The sequence below is a fragment of the Macaca nemestrina genome, chromosome 12 (genome assembly GCF_043159975.1).
Source record: "Macaca nemestrina isolate mMacNem1 chromosome 12, mMacNem.hap1, whole genome shotgun sequence".
In the NCBI taxonomy this organism is placed as follows: domain Eukaryota; kingdom Metazoa; phylum Chordata; class Mammalia; order Primates; family Cercopithecidae; genus Macaca; species Macaca nemestrina.
Genome location: NC_092136.1, coordinates 56,808,826 through 56,826,305, shown reverse-complemented (window position 1 = coordinate 56,826,305; position 17,480 = coordinate 56,808,826). Strand labels below are relative to the sequence as shown.

Genomic DNA, 17,480 nt, shown 5'->3' with positions numbered 1-17,480 from the left:
ATTAACTCATGTAATTCTCAAAACAACTGTATCTGGTAGGTACTATCATCATCTTTATTTACCACATGAAGAAACTGAGGCACAGAGAAGTTAAATAACTTCCACAAGGTCACATAGCTAATAAGTGGCAGAACTGGGATACAAATCCAGGTACCGTAAAGGACATAATGGGAGTCTTGGAGAATATGAGCATTATGAATCATAAATCTTAGAGAAGGCACCTATCAGTGTGATAAATGTAGAGAATGTGCTTTCAGAGAAGTATATTAGGAATACTGGGCCGGGGGAGTATGGGTGAGTGATGCTGCTCAAGTCATCCCAGTTCCTCATGGGGAGCCTTAGTGATGGTTTATCAAGCCTCTTTGTTGTTGTTGTTGTTGTTGTTGTTGTTTTTGAGACAGCATCTCACTCTGTCACCCAGGCTGGAGTGCAGTGGCACAATCTTGGCTCACTGCAACCTCTACTTCACAGGTCAAGCAATTCTCCTGCCTCAGCCTCCCGAGTAGCTGGGATTACTGGCATGTGCCACCACCGTCTGGCTAATTTTTGTACTTCTAGTAGAGACAGGGTTTTCACCGTGCTGGCCAGGCTGGTCTTGAACTCCTGACCTCAAATGATCCACCCGCCTTGACCTCCCAAAGTGCTGGGAGTACAGGCATGAGCCACCGTGCCTGGCCCTATCAAGCCTCTTATACTTGGCACCTGCATTACTCAAAACTCCAGTTTAGGTACCTGATGTGGCTACTAAAAGCTGCCTTCTGCAAGCCAAGTCACCTGGAAGTAACATTGGGGTTCCAATGTGCTATAATGTCCACAGTTTTATAGCATGATCAGGCATCTCACACACACACAGCTGCATTGACAGTGTATGCTGATGACCAATTTGTGGTCACACACGATGGGTTACCCACAAGGCTGCAGAGGGCTGCACTTAGTAGGCTTGGCCAGGGTTCACCACAAGCTCACACTCCGTACCTCCATGCTCTTCTGCTGTGCATGCTACTTCAGACATTACTGGGCTCTGTCTTCTTTGGGGCATTGGATCCAGTTCCTGCTTAGCAGCTATTACTTTTTTTCAACTGCAACACATGTAATAAGGCAAAGCCAGCACCAAAGCTCAAATTTGAGGTAGGCTTGTATTTCTACTTTTTGCATTTTGTAGGGAAAAGACAGAAAACTTCAAACTGTGGCCCAAAATTATCCTTCAGTCCTAGGATACCATGTAGGATCAGAGAACAATCCAAGGCAGTGGTAAAACATGCAAGATAATAATCGAGGAGTAGATTTTTTCCTCATCATTCCTTCAACTCCTTTTCCCTTCTGACTCAGGACTATATATCCAGCCTACCCAGGTGCCTAGACCGTAACAGTGAATACATGAATATGCTGTGTGTGTATATGAGATTCAGAGCGTTGTTTATAGTTTGAAATGACCTAGATCAATGAGTTTGGACTTGGTCACTAGTTTTTCTCTGCCAAGCAGAGAAAAAAGGAAAATATCTAAACAAACTCTGAGGGCTGTGTCAAACAACATGCAATCAATCAATTGTCAAACCACAGCCCTAGTCCCCAGGGCCCCTTGGGTAAGATCTTGTCTTGAATTATGGGCATGTAAGGTCTGAGGCAGTGGGATGGGAGACAGAAACACAGATTGACTCCATATTGCAACCACTAGGTGGCACCTGTTTGAGGAACTGCCCAAATGGCTTGTTCACAACTTGGAGCATTGATCAGCTTGGCTTGACATGAAATGCCAAGGTCTAGATGGGCGGATAAAGAAGCTTGCCAGGGCCAGTGCTGCCAGGCTTGGTTTGAGGAGCCAGTGCTCTAGGAGGGGCCTGGATTCATGACTCTAATGAAGAGCTCATCCTATCTAAGACAGCAGCTCCCTCCCACCACCTCCTCATTCTTTGTCCTTTAGCCCTTCCTTGTTTATAACACTCATCAGTACTTGACTTTACAGTATATGTTCATTTGTTTATTGTCTGTCTCCCCAGACTGGAACCCAAATTCCAAAAGAGCAGGGAGCTTCTTTTGTTCCCTGCAGTATCCCTGGCTCCTACAATGTCTGGCTTTTAATAGGCTCTCCATAAATATATGTTGCATAAATGAATGAATGACCAAATACATAATAAGAAATCATTAGTAACTAAGGTCTGTAGTTGCACCCCCTTTACGAGATACTCTGAAAACCAAGCACTACTGAGTTACTGTCATTGTCTGCGGTAAGTGGGTTTAATTTGTATCCCTTTTATTCAACTAAGGCAAACTGCCTATATTAGAGTGGTTTCATTTTCTAAATCTATTTTGATGCTACTGTGTTCTCTGGAAAGCGCTTCCTGCTGAGTAGTGAGATCTTCATGGCTGTATCACTGACATGGATCACAGGAGCAGCCTTGCTGTGTTAATAGGTCCCTGAGGATTGTTCCCTGCGGGCTGATCGAGACTGCCTGAAGGGAGAAGGAGGCAGGGTACTACAAATATTAGGACACCTCTGAGCTGGGCTCACAAGCCCCTGGAGTGGAAGATGGTCACAGAAATGAAGCCTCACCAAGGCCTCTAAGTTTCTGTGCATGGGCCCCTACTGGCCTCTCCCGGGACCTTAAATCATAGGCAGCTGATGGCTTGCCTAGCTAGAGGGCCATATGTAACAAGGTTCCCTCAACTTGATGAGGAACTGCTTTACTCCAGCCTCAGCTAGTCCATTTGCCTCCCAAATGCTGGCTAGAAGTAGTGTAGACTTGGGTAAGGCTCTCAAGATGTATCCTCTTGTGTGAAAAGAAGCAGAGATGCTGACAGTAACAGGCATCTCTTCAGGGCTGAGAAGATTACAGCTGGGCCTGGAATGACCCCTGGGTTTTCCAGCACATAGACCCACCAACTGTGGTGGTCGGCTGCAGGCAACAGCTCCGGTGCATCTTCCTACAAAGATTTGCCAGAGGGTAAGCAAATCCTTGCACTGTGCTGTGCAGCCACTGCCTTTCCCAAGTTGCCACATGACATTTTAATATCACCTGCAAACCTAAATCCAGTGAGTACCTACAGATGACACACTTAACAGCTCAGGGCATGATTCAGAGGAAGCAATTTTCCGAAGTGAAGATAATTGTCTGTTAGTGTGAAAAGGCAAACACTTTTTTTTATTAGCATTGGAAATTCAAGGGAGATGTGGTTAAATCCATAGATGCAGCACTTCAGTAAATGGCTAAAGAACAATATCTATAGCTGGAAGGAAGGACTGTACAGATCCACGCCCATTCAGAGTTCACCCATAGAACTAGCTCTCTTGGAGTAAAGATGGAAGCTCAGCTCTCACCTCTTCCTGTTTACTTAATAAGCAGCTCCTCAAAGTCCCGGTTCCTGTGTCCACACAGGAAATCCCAGAATTAAGAGCTTCCTGGTCTTCTTTTATTTACATGTTTCCCAGGTGACCTTAACCTGGGTAAAGTCTCATGCCTTTACTCTGTGACATTAAAACTTATATTCCAGCCCTGACCTCTCCTGGGGCTTTGTATAACCACTTGCCTATTTGAACCCTCCAGTTGGACATATGATAGGCACCTAGAACCTAGAATGGCCAAAATGGAACTCTTAACCATCTCCCCTTTTCACTGTTATATTACTGCATAAGAAGTCACCTCAAAGCCTATCATTTAAAATAATAATCACTAATTTTGCACACAAATCTCTAATGTTTTCTATGGTTCAGTGAGGACTGTTCCATGAAGCGTCAGCTGGAGCAGCTGGAGAATCCCTTTCCAAGATGGCTTACTCATGCAGCTGGCAAGGTTTGCTGGCTGTCGCCTGGGAGTTCAGCCTGGCCAGTGGGTGGAAGGACTGTGGTTCCTCTCCACAGGCTGCTATGGCTTGCTTCCTCATGACATGGTGACTGAGTTCCAAGTGTGAATGTCCTAAGGAGAGGAATTGGAAGCTGCTAGTGTCGTAAGCCCAGGGCCTGGAAACTCGTAAAGCATTACTTCTGCCATGTTAATATTGGTCAAGCAGTCACAGAGCCCAGAGTCAAGGGGAGGCGACATAGACCCTAACTGTCCAAGGAAGGAGCCTCAGAGAATTTGCAAACATGTTTTAAAACTGCTGCATATCCCAAACCTGCTCCTCCTAGTCTTCTCCATCTACCAGTTTCTTAGGCAACTAGGAGTCATCTTTGACTGCCTTCTTTCCCTCAGCCCTTCCATACAATCCCCATCAGCAAATTCTGTTGACTGTCCCCCAAAACATATCCAGATTCCTTCTACTTCTCTCCTCTCCACTACAACACCCTAATCCAGACAATACCTTCATCTGCCAACTGGATGGCTGCTTGGTCTGTTGCAGTAGTCTGTGAAAAACTCTCTCTGCCTTCGTGCTTGCTTCCTAGTCACACAGTAGCCAGAGCTACCCTTTTAAAACATAAATCAGATTATCTCACTCCTCTGCCTAAATCCATTCAAAAGTTTGCAACATATTTAGAAATAACTCAAACCCCTCATTCTAGATTCCAAAGCCCGATGTAATCTGGCCATGTCTGGTTCTCTGGCCTCATCTGTACGACCTGCTTTCTCATTAGACTACGATATACACAAATGCTTGCTCCTACCTGACAGCCTTTGCACTTGGTTTTCCTCTCTCTGGAAAGCTCTTCCCCCTAATTTTCCCAAGGCTGGTTTCTTCTTGCCATTTAGTTTTCAGTTGAAACGTAATTTCCACATAGAGGCCATCTATAATCCCCAATCCTAAAGTAGCCACACAGTCATCTGTTACAGTAACCTATTTTAATTTTCAACATAGCTGTGACCACTAGCTGCTACTTTTCATGTTGATGTATCTGTTCTTTGTCTGTCTCTTCCCTCTAAAATGTAATCTCCATGAGGGCAGGGACCTTGTCTGTCTTATCACTGCATCCCCAGGGCCTAGAAGAGTGCCTGGCAGCAGTTTGATAAATATTGATGTAGCCGGTAGAAATAGTATCTCCAGACAGCCAGCCCCCAACAGGATCACAGCATCTCTTAAGGTAGTTGAGGGTATAGAGAGGAAGCTCCTCTCTATACCTCCTGGGTGTCAGTGGCTTGTGCGTGTACCAGGAACCCAGCTCTGGTGCATGGGGCGGCCCCATGGAGGACCATAGTGACTGGGTTTATGTAGCCTCCTTCCAACCCCCAGAGTATTCCCATCCCTAGCCTTCTTGTGAAATCAGCAAGACAGGATCACACAGTCATGAGCACAAAGTTGCTAACATGCTTGGACAGAATGGTGCAGCTCAGCTCACCTCACCTTCACATCAGTGCAGTCAATAACTCGGGTTATGTGACATTCGAATTTTCATCTTATGGTCAGACTCAGAAATATAGGCCAAGCTCCAGTATAACAAAGTCCAAGTGCTTGTTTTAATGCAATTTTTTTAATGATGATGTTCAAACTTTTGAAGAGAAATCTGAAAGATTCAGAACCTAAATCTGAATATTTAGGGCCCATCCAAATAAAGAAGTTTGATTAGGACTTTTAAAGAATCAATGTTATTAACAGGTTAAAAAAGCAACACTGAGATGAAAAGCAAGTTTAACCATAATGAAGTTGTCTTTGTTTTCTTCAAAAATGCTTGTTAAACTTTTTTTTTTTTTAGCACTTTGGTATAGAGAATTGGCTGTGCATAGAACTGTTATTGAAATAACACTATAGTTGTAGGTAGTCCATCCATTAGGGAAATGGTGGCTTGTTTGATTGGATTCTTTTTTATTCACGGTAATGAGATTTTTGCTTGGGGATTTAAATGTTTAAAGATTCAATAACACTGAAAATTCAAGTTCAAGAAATGACGGTGAGGCCCCGCTGGGCTGACCCAAAGTGACATGATCGTGTGGCATTTAGAGGGTGTTTCTAGCAGTGCTGTTACTGTTAGAGAATGAGACCACCCTTCAAGGGGCTGCTCATGTCCATGGAGCAGAGTCCATCTCTCACATTTGAGAGTGGGGAAGGAAGGTGTACATGACAGGCTGGCCTCACCACACCCACCTGGACCTCAGATCCCTTGTGATGGGAAGCCCACTTGGGGAGTAGAACCCTTGGCAATACTGACTCAGGGTTGGTGAAATCTCCTTTTCATGACAATTGATGATTATTATCCACTGAGGAAATTACATTTCACCTGAACTCCCCAATCCCTCAGGCATTGGCCAGCAGAGTGTCCGAGGGCACAGCCGAAGGTGCGAGAGTCGGCACTGTGCGTTTGCTGCAGGGTGGAAGCTGGCAACGAGGAGGACTGGCAATAAATGTATATTATTATGTCTCCAGAAGTGCTTAGTTTTTATCTATTTATTTCTAATTCTTTCTGCTTTAAGTTTTGTTGTTTTTTTTTTTTCATGATCACTGCTTAGAACTCAAGCTCCTGGGATCAAACTTGTATCACACAGGTTGGAGAAGGCTGTGGAGAAACCGAGTCCTCCCAGGTCTCAAGGTGGGTGGAGGGAGCCTGCAGGGGTCTCCTTCCCTCCCCTCTTGCCTGTTCTGCCTGATCAGAGCCTGCACACGAGTGCAGAGGGCTCCCTTAGAGAGCGCTGGGCTAGAGGAAGCTGAAGTTTCAGAATAAGCATCCTATTCTGTGGCCTCCTTTCCACTACAAACTCCTTGAGGAGGAGTGAGACCCCAGAAGGACAGGTGAGTCTCACCTAGGCTGACCAAAGTCCAGCTCAGCCAGCCCTTGATGTATCCAAGATATCCGCCCACAGCAGTGAGAAGCTGATGCCACTCAAAGCCATTCTCAGTCTACATCCACGATGCTGGGAAAGAAAAACCAAGTTCAATTTACCAAAATATCTGTATTATCTATAAAAATTGAACTCTAATGAGTCACTGATACTGGAGGCAGCAATATCCGACTGTGCTGACATGCAGAAGGAAGATAGCTCTGTCCCATCAACCCTATAGCAGAACATTTGTACTGAGTGGCATGGGGCGGAGTCATTTGTAAGGCCTCAAAAACCTGGACACTTTGGAACGTAGCAATCGGATGAAAGATCTTGGAAACATCTCTCGGGACTCCTGGGCTGTGTACTTGAAATAGTTCTGGGGATGGGCCAGGACATCAAACAGAGCCTTGATAAGTTTCTTATCCTAAAAAGAACAGAATTTTTGTTACTGGGCCAAAATATTTAAATATGCTGACATTTTGCCCATGGAACTGTGATGACCTAGTATTAGGCCGTAGCTTGCTTAGCTGAAAAACACTTGAAAAATTGTTTCCTCTGATTTTTATCTTCTTTCCAGTTTTTTTTTCCTAATTAGTTATATGAAGTATGAATTACTTTTATAAATAAAACTTTAATATGGAAAAAACCTGTTTTCTTTTTCCCAACCAGATGAATGCAACACTGAGATTTGGGAGAATTTGTAGGATTAGTGATACCACAAGTGTTTATTGCTAATTATTTGTAAGTATTTAAACTTTGGTGAATTTTAGGCTTGAAGTATACATAAGGAGCCAAGGATCTTCAACTATTTGTAATTAATAGAAAAACATCATTTGCTGCTGGTTTGGATTTATAAGCAGATTTCTCCCTGCCCCTCCACAAGTTTCCAAATTAAAAAATACAACTTCACTTGACAACACTAAAGACAACAACCTGATTTTTTAAAAAATTAAGTCTGGTGAAGGTATAAAACTGACCTTGGCCCAGGACAGGCTCCGTGTCTGAAAGGTGGCAACACGCAGCAGGAGGAGAAGCCTTCTCCAACAGTACTTGGGAAGCTCTGTGGATAACTGCCATGTCCGCCTGAGCCATGCACTCACCTTAAGTATTTCCTGATGGTTCTCAGACGCATAGAGCCTACCATCTCGAACTATGTCTTCAATGAGTTCCTGGTAGTCCTCTGTTGGAATAAAGAACATGTTTTGCATTCTTATGATTTGTTACTTCCAAACTCGCTCTTTCACTTTTTGATAAGGTTCTGAGAAATGCCCCTTCTGTGGCTGCTATCACTTGCCATTCTGCTACTGAGAAGACAGTCAGAAGGGAACTTCCATAGACTCCACCACCTCTCTTCACATACCAGCACCTGCACCCATCTTCCTCATCCCCTCTTCCCTCAGATGAGCCTCTGTGCATCCAGTCCAGGCTCATCCCTCCACTTAGCATGCCAGGTCCATCTTCTCTCCCCAAATCAACAGTATTGTTCTAGTAATTCTGCTCTTTTTTTTCCTACGTTATACATTTTTCTCTCTATTGATCTCCCCCACCCACCAGCATACAAAAATGCTGTATGTCTCTGACTTTAAAAATCCCTCCCTTGACCTCATTTCTGCCTCCAGCTTCCATCTCACTTATCTGCTCCCTTTTGCAGCAAAAATCCTTAAAAAAAATTGTCAGCACCCACTGTCTCTGATTCTTTCCCTTTCTTTCTCTCTTAAACCCAGTCCAATCAGCTTTGGCCCCCATTACTCCTCCAAAACTGCTTGGTGAGACCAGCAATGACCTCCATATTGCTAAATCCCAATGGCCAGTTCTTGGTCTTCATCCTCCTTGATGCATCAGTAGCTTTTGACCTGGCTGGTCACTCTTCCTCCTTGATCCAGTTCTTCACTGAGCTTCCAGGACACCATGCTCTTTGGTTTTCCTCCTACCTTATCCGTTACTTCTCTGAGGCTTCTTTGCTTTTCTTCTCTCTGACCTTTTACCAAAGGAGGGTCCCAGGGCTTAGTCCTTGGTCTTCTCTTCTCTGTCTACACTCACTTCCTATTGAGCTCATCAGGCTCTCCTTTCCCTCTCCACCTCCCCGCCTCCCACTTTTTTCTTTATCCTTGTATTATGTAAAACAATCAAGCTTCCTATCCACCAAGAAAGACTCTTCTCTCCTTTATTTGAATGGGGCTGGAGAGTGGAGAATTTGGCTGGTTGGGGAGGAAGAGAACTATGTGTGCGCTCTCGTTAATATTTTTTGTCCTGATGTACACATTAAATGCAGTGCACGCTGTACTTCTCCAAATGCCAATCTTCCCCCTTTGAAGTCTAGCTTATTTCCTATAGTCATCATTCAAATCAAGCATATGCAAAGCACAATCTTTTCCAAATTCCAGACACAGAAAAAATGCCTCTTTGTATGCATATCGTGTGTGACAAAGCCAAACACAGTATAAGAACATCATTGAAATTGTGTGAGAGGAACTCTTGAAAAGTTTCTCTCAGTTAAGGGATGGTAAATGGAAAGTAATGGTATAATAGTTACAATTACTAATTTGATATGTTTACAATAGCATTGGTACTCTATTAGTGTGGTGTCTTCTTTTATTTTAGTGAATATAAAACATGAGAATACATTTTCTTTCATCTTGAATTCCTCTGCGGCAGTGTCTCTCCTCTTTTTGATGATGGGACTGCATCATCATTGTTGCTGTGCTGCATTCTGGTGTAATAGGAAACTAGAGAGCTGTTTGCCATTCCACCAAATGCTTCCAGACTGCTATTGTTTAAAAAATATATTTCTTCTGCTTTTAAGAACTGTGTTTCCTTACTTGCTCCAACTCATGAGAAATGCAGCAAAGTTACATTTAAGAATCCAGGCTCTGGAGTCCCAAAGTCCTGGTTCAAACCCTGCTTTGCAACCTTGCCATGCTGGGACCTTAGGTCAGTTCCTTAAATCTCTAAGCCTGAGTGGCCCCATCTATAAAATCAGGAAATAATCATGTCTACTTTATGGAGTGATTGTGAGGAAAGCACCATGTAAAAGGCACTTCAGCATGTACCTGGCAGTCAGCAATGCTCAATGCGTGTTAGCCCCGGCTACAGTTCTCACCGTTCTCCAGCTCTCAGAGGGCTCGTCTATAGCAGCCTCATGTGCACCTTCTAAATGTGATTTCTATTCTTCTGGGTTTGAAAAGAAGATATCAAATTTTTTGGAAATACATGTTCGAATAAAACGTTCTGAGTGAAGGCCTCGGGGGCTTCTCTGTGGGGAAAATAACAGTTTCCAACTATTCTCTACTGTGACACATGCAAGACACACTCTTGTGGGCATACAATGCATTATGTGTAATTTTCCCCAGTTGGAGCTACAACTCTTTTTTTAATTAAAAAAAAAATCAAGACATTTTAATGTGTCACAAAGGCAGAGTTGAGAACAGCCATATTTATTTTGGAGTCTCAGTGTCTTTTTGCTTTCTTCCTGATTCCAGATAGGAGAGGTTGCCAGTTGGTTGCTTTGGGGTAGATGAGGCTCTCTGTCTCTCTCAGCAGAGCCTTGTGGGAGGCATTTGTGTCTACCCCAAGAGTCAGATACTAAAACTCCTTGTCTTGGGTGTTTGACATTATTTCAGGCAACTGTAGGACAAAGATGATGATCCTTGCTTTTGTTACTTTTGGGGAAAGCTATAGAATATTGTCTTCCCAAACAATTTTGGCACTTGCCATCCTAAATTCCTTCAGTGGCTTCCTCTAAGATTAAGTCTGTCCTCCAGAGCTTGGCCCTGAAGGCTCTTCATAGCCAAACCCCATTCCCTTCTAGTCTCCTCTCTCACTGCCAAGCCCTACACACCCTACCCACTGACCAAATAAGACCATTCATCGGTCCACACATACACCAGGTACTTCATCCTTTGACTTATGTCCTTCCCTTTTTCTGAATGTTCTTCTCCCCCATTTATGCTCAAAATGTATATGTTCTTTCAAAACCCACATCTCTCAAGACTTTGCTCTATTCCTTCTAAAAGCTCATGTAAAATTAACTGCTGCTGCTGCTTCCATGCTCACCTAGGGCTTTGTGCTGTTATAGCATCTATAACTATATATATATATATATAGTGTTTCTGTCACTAACCTTTGTGTTTCTGTCACTAACCATGTTGTTTCCAGCACTTAGCCCAATGCCTGACATAGTAGATGCTCATTAAATATTTGTTGTCTAGATGAACAAATAAGCTCATGAAGAAACAGATGATTCCTCTCCCACAGGACTGTGTGGTCCTCCAGGACAAAGGTCCAGTTCATTTTATGCTGTTAGTCCATGTTTGCCAACCAAGTCTCAGAGCTAGGTAGAGCCCCAGGGCTCAGATGGGCCAACTCTTCATCTAACATGAAGAAAATGAAACCAGAAGTCATCTGACTTGCCCAAGATCCCACAGTGAGTCAGTGAAAAAGCCAGGACGAGAACTCAGGTCCTTCCCCACCTCAGGATTCTACCTAATAAAAGCCACAGTCATAAGAAGTTAATATTTACTGAACAATTACTATGTGCCAAGCACTGCCTCAAGTCCTTTAGGAACTCTCATTGAACTCTCAAATAAGTCTAATGATTATCCTCATTCACACATTAAGAACATGAGGCTTAGAGATGCATACACAAAGTCACAGAAGAAATCATAGCCAGGCCGATCAATCTGACTCCAGTGCCCATGTTCTTACTCACCAAGCAATGCTCACTTTTAATATATTTTCTAAAACATCTTTTCCTCCTGTTGTCAGTGTCCCCAAATGCCTGTTAAAATTTGGCACTTGTGAGTCAGCAATGTCTTTTCCCCTCATCCTGCCTGCCTTTCTGAGCATGTGTGCTTGTCAGCAGTTTGCCAGCTGGCTCCGAAGTTGGCTCTGTTGAAAGCAGAGAGGCTCTTTCCATGTGCTGCAGGCTGTGCTTACCATCATACGTCACATATGGGACCTGGAACCCTCTAGCACTGTTCCCTTCATTGGATTTAAACTGAATCCACAGCTTCTTTGACCTGGAGGTGAAGGCAATGGGGCGTTCGTAGGTCTGGCAGGTTTCATATGTTGTCACAGAATTGGATGAAGCTGCCAAGGGAAGTTGGAGAGGGGTGGGGTTTAAGACTCACCACTGATCAGGCATACAGTAGATGCTCATCTTTCTAAACATTCAAACCGTACAATAAGTTATGCTCAAGAGCTCTTCAGGCCCAGCTGAGCTATCATAAGTCAAAGGTCCTGGAAATAGAGTAGATTCAGCTGGTAATTATGGACCCCCAGGGGAGGCTACGCCGGAAAGACCTGGGGCTTGGTAAGCAGCAGCAGCCCAGACTGTACCATTCACTGGAGGAGCTGGGTGAGGGCCTCCCATTCCAGAACTGACCTGTTGTCATCTAATCATCATCACCACCATTTGCTGCCTAAGACCAGGCAGTGTGCTAGGCAATTTATGGGCTTTGTCTCATTTAATCTTCTGAAAACCACAGAAAGTTGGTGCAACTGTTACCTTTTTAATAGAGAGATTACATACTTGCCCAGGGTCATATAGCCAGTATGTGGTAAAACAAGGATTTAAATCTATACTTAACTTCAGACATTTTAACCACTAATAAGGAGAGCAAACGATATAGTGGCTTCATGTGTCATCATCATTCTTTTTGTTTGTTTGTTTCTTTTTTGAGACAAGGTCTGGCTCTGTCAACCAGGCTGGAGTGCAGTGGCATGATCACGGCTCACTGCATCCTCCACCTCCCGGTCTTAAACGATTCACCCACCTCAGACTCCCGAGCAGCTGGGACCACAGGCGTGCACCATCATGCCCAGCTAATTTTTTAAAAAATTTTTTATAGAGACAGGGTCTCACCTAGGCTGGTCACAAACTCCTGGGCTCAAGCGATTCTCCTGCCTCGGCCTCCTCCCTCAGCCTGGGATTACAGGTGTGAGCCACTGTGCCTGGCCTATTACTCTAAGTGTTTCACAACTATGAACTCCTTTAGTCCTTATAATAACCCTATAAGGTAGCAACTGTTATTAGCCCCATTTTTTAACAGATGAGAAGACTGAAGTGCAGAAAGATTCAGAATGTGTGCCCGAGATCATAGAACTAATAAGAGGTGGAACTGGGACAGAGATCCAGGCAGTCTGGCTGCAGAGCCCCTCATTACACTGCCCGTAAGCCGTGTTGATAGCAGTCTTCCTTTATGGACACTGGACCATGAATCAGGATAGGAGGACAGGTCCCCACCTGGCCAGGCTCGGTCAGTCCCCAAGCCATCAGTTGCAACTCAGTATGAGGCCTTGTCTGGGGCCAGTACTGCATGCTCCTCACTGGCTCTCCGGGTCCTTGTGGAAGAGGGTCCAAAACACCCCAGTGAGCACAGAGGGGAAGACTGACCTGCAGGGTCACTACCTCTGGGGTCCAGCAAGACGCTTCAGTGTGTGGCTTTCATTTAAATTTTGTTTCTCACCAACTCTATAAACTCATGTTCACCTCTGCTCTAATATGGAGGTGACGTTCTAGGCCTGCTCCTCACATTGAAAGCCTGGGGAGCAGGTCATTAGGCTTCCCAGCTGGCCTGAGAAAGGGAGGGAGGCAGGGAGTGAGACGCACAGGTTTTCCGCATCACCAGATAGTCTCCACAGTCGTCCTCTATGGGCAGGAAGATCTCAGGAACCACGATCAGGATGCGGCGCTTGGGGGGTGGGTTGATGGTCCACGTACACTCGGTGTTGGCTGGGTAATTGCCTGGGTAGTTTGGGGATTCAATGTATCCAGTGAAATCTCCCAGCTCCCCTCCACATCTTCTGTCTGGAAAAGGAGATGCCCTGAATTATGGCACGACACTGTCGTCTCTGTCCTGACCACCGCTAGCTTGCTGAGCCCTGCAGCATCCCTGTTGCCACCCAGGAATGGGGCATGAAAATGACACCATCTGGGAATGAGTCTGTCCTGTAACCCTCAGGGCCCCCTGTGGGAGCCAAACCATTAAACTCCCCACAAGGAGTCTACCCCTCTGAGTTCCCGAGGCACCGTTTTCTCATTAGCCTGAAAGCGTTCACGGTCAGGGCAGGTATTTGTGAACAAAAGGATAAATTTAGCTTTCAGTATTTTATTTACCAAGTCCAAGTGTCAGAGGAACCCATGAGACAGAACTTCTAGGTCTCTCAAACTAGGGGGAACAGAGCTCATTGCTCTGTGGAGACTATCTGACCCTTTTTCAGAGAACTTTGATGAAGACGGACATACATTTTTCACTTTTCTCTCTGGTTAAGATCACATCTTATTTTTTATTCACCTCTAATTTAAAAAAAATATATTATTATTTTTGAGATGAGGTCTGTCTCTGTTGCCCAGGCTGGAGTACAGTGGTGCGGTCATGGCTCACTGTGCCCCTGACCTCCTGGGCTCAAGCCTCCCAAGAAGCTGGGACCATATTCAAGTACCATCATGCCTGGCTAATTTTTTTTCTTCATTTTTTTGTAGAGACAAGGTCTATGTTGCCCAGTCTGGTCTTGAACACATAGGCTCAAGCTATCCCAGCCTTGTCCTCCCAAAGTGCTAGGACTACAGGCATGAGCCACTGTACCCAACCCATTATTTATTTATTTATTTATTTATTTATTTATTATTATTTTTTTTTGGGACGGAGTCTGGCTCTGTCGCCCGAGCTGGAGTGCAGTGGCCAGATCTCAGCTCACTGCAAGCTCCGCCTCCCGGGTTTACGCCATTCTCCTGCCTCAGCCTCCCGAGTAGCTGGGACTACAGGCTCCGCCACCTCGCCCGGCTAGTTTTTTGTATTTTCAGTAGAGACGGGGTTTCACCGTGTTAGCCAGGATGGTCTCGATCTCCTGACCTCGTGATCCGCCCGTCTCGGCCTCCCAAAGTGCTGGGATTACAGGCTTGAGCCACCGCGCCCGGCCCCCATTTTTTATTTTTAAGGAAGGAAGAAAATTCTAATTAGCTATCAGTAGGTACAGGGCATGCTGGATACTTATGTCTGGCACCAAAGGCAGAGGCTGCACATGCATGCACAGACCCCTCCCTCACTCACAGCACCCAGCTGCATCTTCATTCATCTAATCCCACTCATCCCAGAAATGTCACCCAAAGCTCTGAGAGCTCAGAAATGAGAGAGACACAGTCTTTACTCTCAAGGAGCTCATTATTTAATACTGTCAGGTAAATCTGTGCAAGAGAAGATGTTGAAGGGATTACTTTTTCCATCTCTAGTTACAACTGGGATTTATTATTACTAGAAAAAAAACAAACAGGCTTTTCTTCTTGGAAGAAAAGAGGAGGAAGGGGGAGCCATGGGGCAGAGAATTGCCTTCAGTCCTGAACGGCTGCCCTAGGAACTGTGCCATAAGGCTCCCATGGGGCCAACCAAGGGCCAGGTGGTGGAAGACAAGGGAACATTCATCTTGTTCTAACACTGTGAGCTTTCCAAAGTCCAATCCACCAACAAGCTAGGATATCATGAGGTAGCGAGCTTCCTGTCATAGCAGGTATTCAAGAAGAGACTAGATGGAAGGCTACTTATAAAGATGTTGTTAAAAGGACTTCCTTGCAATAGAAAACCAGGTGACCTTTCAATCATAAAGTTCGAATGATTTACTGCCCCCCTCAGTCCCAAGCTCCTCTGGTTTAGCGGGGGCCTCTTTGCTTCTCTGATTGCTGTCTTAAAGATTAGCTGGGATTTACTTTTGGCCTTTACTGGAGAGTTTTTGTTGTAATTTTGGTTATAAATGATGGCTTAAAAAAAAAAAACCTAGACAGCAAGTCCTTAAATGATTTGCTTCCCCCTTCCTATAAAACACTAACCGGTCTCCTCAGCATCTATCCGAGGCTTTGCCTCCTGGTCTGCCTGAGACTCCCTTCAGCACATTCTAGCCTGAGATCCAAGGGTCTCCTCCCAAAAGGCCTTTTGCTTTCCTCCATCTGTGCTTCCCTCAGCTGCTCTCTCAAACATAAGGCTCTTTCTCCTGCTCTTTCCCCATCGTCTCCATCAAAACCTTCTCACACCCTCCAGAAGCCTTTCATTATCTCTCGAGACAGAGTCAATTGCTCCTTCCTCTGCAGTCTCACTGCCTGAGCTCCCTGCAGGGTCAGCAATGCTGATTTATTCTGCTTGATATCAACCAAGTCCTGGCAGAATGCTGGGCACGTAACAGGTCCTCAGGCAATGCATGCTGAGCAAGGGTGGGCTGAAATTATGTCCCAGGAAGGAAATTAAGGCAAGTACAGCTTGTAAGTGTGCCTGAGGAAGTAGCCAGGATCAATAAAGATGAGTAGCTCTGCACAGTCAGGCCCTGCTCTCTCTCCACGCTGGTCTGCATGGCTGTGAGCTGGACTCATAACATCTATGTGGTTCTGAGTGAACCTGGGACCTCTGCCCCATGCCCCCTGCTCTGAGTTGGACCCAGACACGTATCTTCTTAGCCAGAACTGTGAAAAGCCTTAGAGAGAGAGACCTACTTTTACACTGGGTTATGTTTGTGGAGCCATCAAAGTCAGTCGTAGTATTTCCTGGGCAAGAAACACAATTATCTTTTCCAAATTCAGGCTGGTATGTTCCCGCTGGGCAACGAATACATCGGTGAGTGGTGGTGTTGTAGAAATGTCCAGGTGAACATTGAACTGTGGGGCAAGGGAGGGTGAAAAGAATGAAAAAAGGAAAGATTATTTTAATCAAATGCAGCACAAAGATTTTAAAGTTTGTGAAAGAAATGTTTATGTGCAAATGAAGTAGGGCTTTCCTACCAATCTGGGGCTAATCAACACTTAATCCCTAAATAGGCAGTTTGGATGGGGCTCATGAAACAGAGAAATCCAGAGGGACAAGATATGTGTGTATCTCCAAAGAGTTTCTGGAGAGTCAGGCATCAATGATCAATGTTCACAACTCCAGTCTTCATGCAGAGCATATCTGTGAGTATGAGGGCAGGCGGTTGCAGAACTGAGTTGGGTTTAGAGTTGGGCTCCCTGGGAAAAGGCAGCTGGAGTGGGGTTCTGGAGAAGGGATATTGGGGGGATGCTCTAGGTCAGGGCACTGAAATGGAGGAGGGCTAGAGGAAGGAACCAGGGGAACCTTTGTACCAACTGGCTCATCGGTGCCTGATCATCCCTTGTCAGCCTGTCCAAAGGGGCTAAGGTGGCTGGAGGACAGCTTGTCCAGTGAGTTCCTGTGCCCCCTGCACATCCTGCAGGGGCAAGTGGAGCTGGGACCCCCAGCCACTGGGGCACTGCATCAGGCTGGGCTTGATTGGAGCCTCACCAGACTCCCATGATACTTAGAAGGGAAATCCAGTCCTAGAAAAAGGCAAGCTGCCAAGTGCTCACCTCTGGTTTCACAGTCCTGAAAGGAAGTAGCTCCCTGATGTTTGGTGGGAAGGCCTCCTCCACAGGGGAAGCAGGAAGTTCGGCCAGCTTCAGGCTGGAACGTGCCTAGGGCACAGAGCTGGCAAGGTGCAAAGCCATCTGCAGAATATTCACCAGGTTGACACAGACCTGGAAGGACCAATAGCCTTACATTAGCAAGGCCCCCAGGCAGACCCTTGCCCCCAACTCTCCAGATGAGATCAACTTCAGTCCAACCTGTCACCCTGTGCTGACCGCAGTTCCCACCTCAGTCAGAGAGCACACAGTCAACGCTGCGGTGCTTCTGACCCTTAGTCAATGGCACATGAGTGCCTGCTGTTTATACACAGGGCTACACAGCACAGTGCAAAGATGGAAACCAGTAAGTCAAATGTCAACTGCTTCCAAAGTATAGGAAGGCCTGGGGAGTTCTCAGGCTT

At 45.4% G+C, this 17,480-nt stretch overlaps 1 protein-coding gene and 1 long non-coding RNA gene across 7 annotated transcripts in view; one reads left to right on the top strand and one right to left on the bottom strand.

The window, feature by feature from the left end:
• Nucleotides 1-17,480, top strand: part of LOC139357512 (uncharacterized) — a 66,540-nt gene that overhangs the window by 43,123 nt on the left and 5,937 nt on the right. The window contains exon 2 of the long non-coding RNA XR_011610841.1: nucleotides 16,480-16,611. This is a non-coding gene — a long non-coding RNA (uncharacterized lncRNA). The remainder of the gene's footprint in view (nucleotides 1-16,479; nucleotides 16,612-17,480) is intronic.
• Nucleotides 6,798-17,480, bottom strand: part of LOC105488748 (signal peptide, CUB domain and EGF like domain containing 2) — a 72,247-nt gene continuing 61,564 nt past the window's right edge. For all 6 annotated transcript variants that reach the window (XM_011753138.3, XM_024795018.2, XM_024795020.2 and 3 more), the window contains 6 exons: nucleotides 17,023-17,190; nucleotides 16,159-16,320; nucleotides 13,294-13,491; nucleotides 11,619-11,771; nucleotides 7,784-7,863; nucleotides 6,798-7,107 (listed from right to left, as the gene is read on the bottom strand). In XM_011753138.3, coding sequence (XP_011751440.1) covers nucleotides 6,955-7,107; nucleotides 7,784-7,863; nucleotides 11,619-11,771; nucleotides 13,294-13,491; nucleotides 16,159-16,320; nucleotides 17,023-17,190 — 914 coding nt within the window. In that variant the 3' untranslated portion in view covers nucleotides 6,798-6,954. The remainder of the gene's footprint in view (nucleotides 7,108-7,783; nucleotides 7,864-11,618; nucleotides 11,772-13,293; nucleotides 13,492-16,158; nucleotides 16,321-17,022; nucleotides 17,191-17,480) is intronic.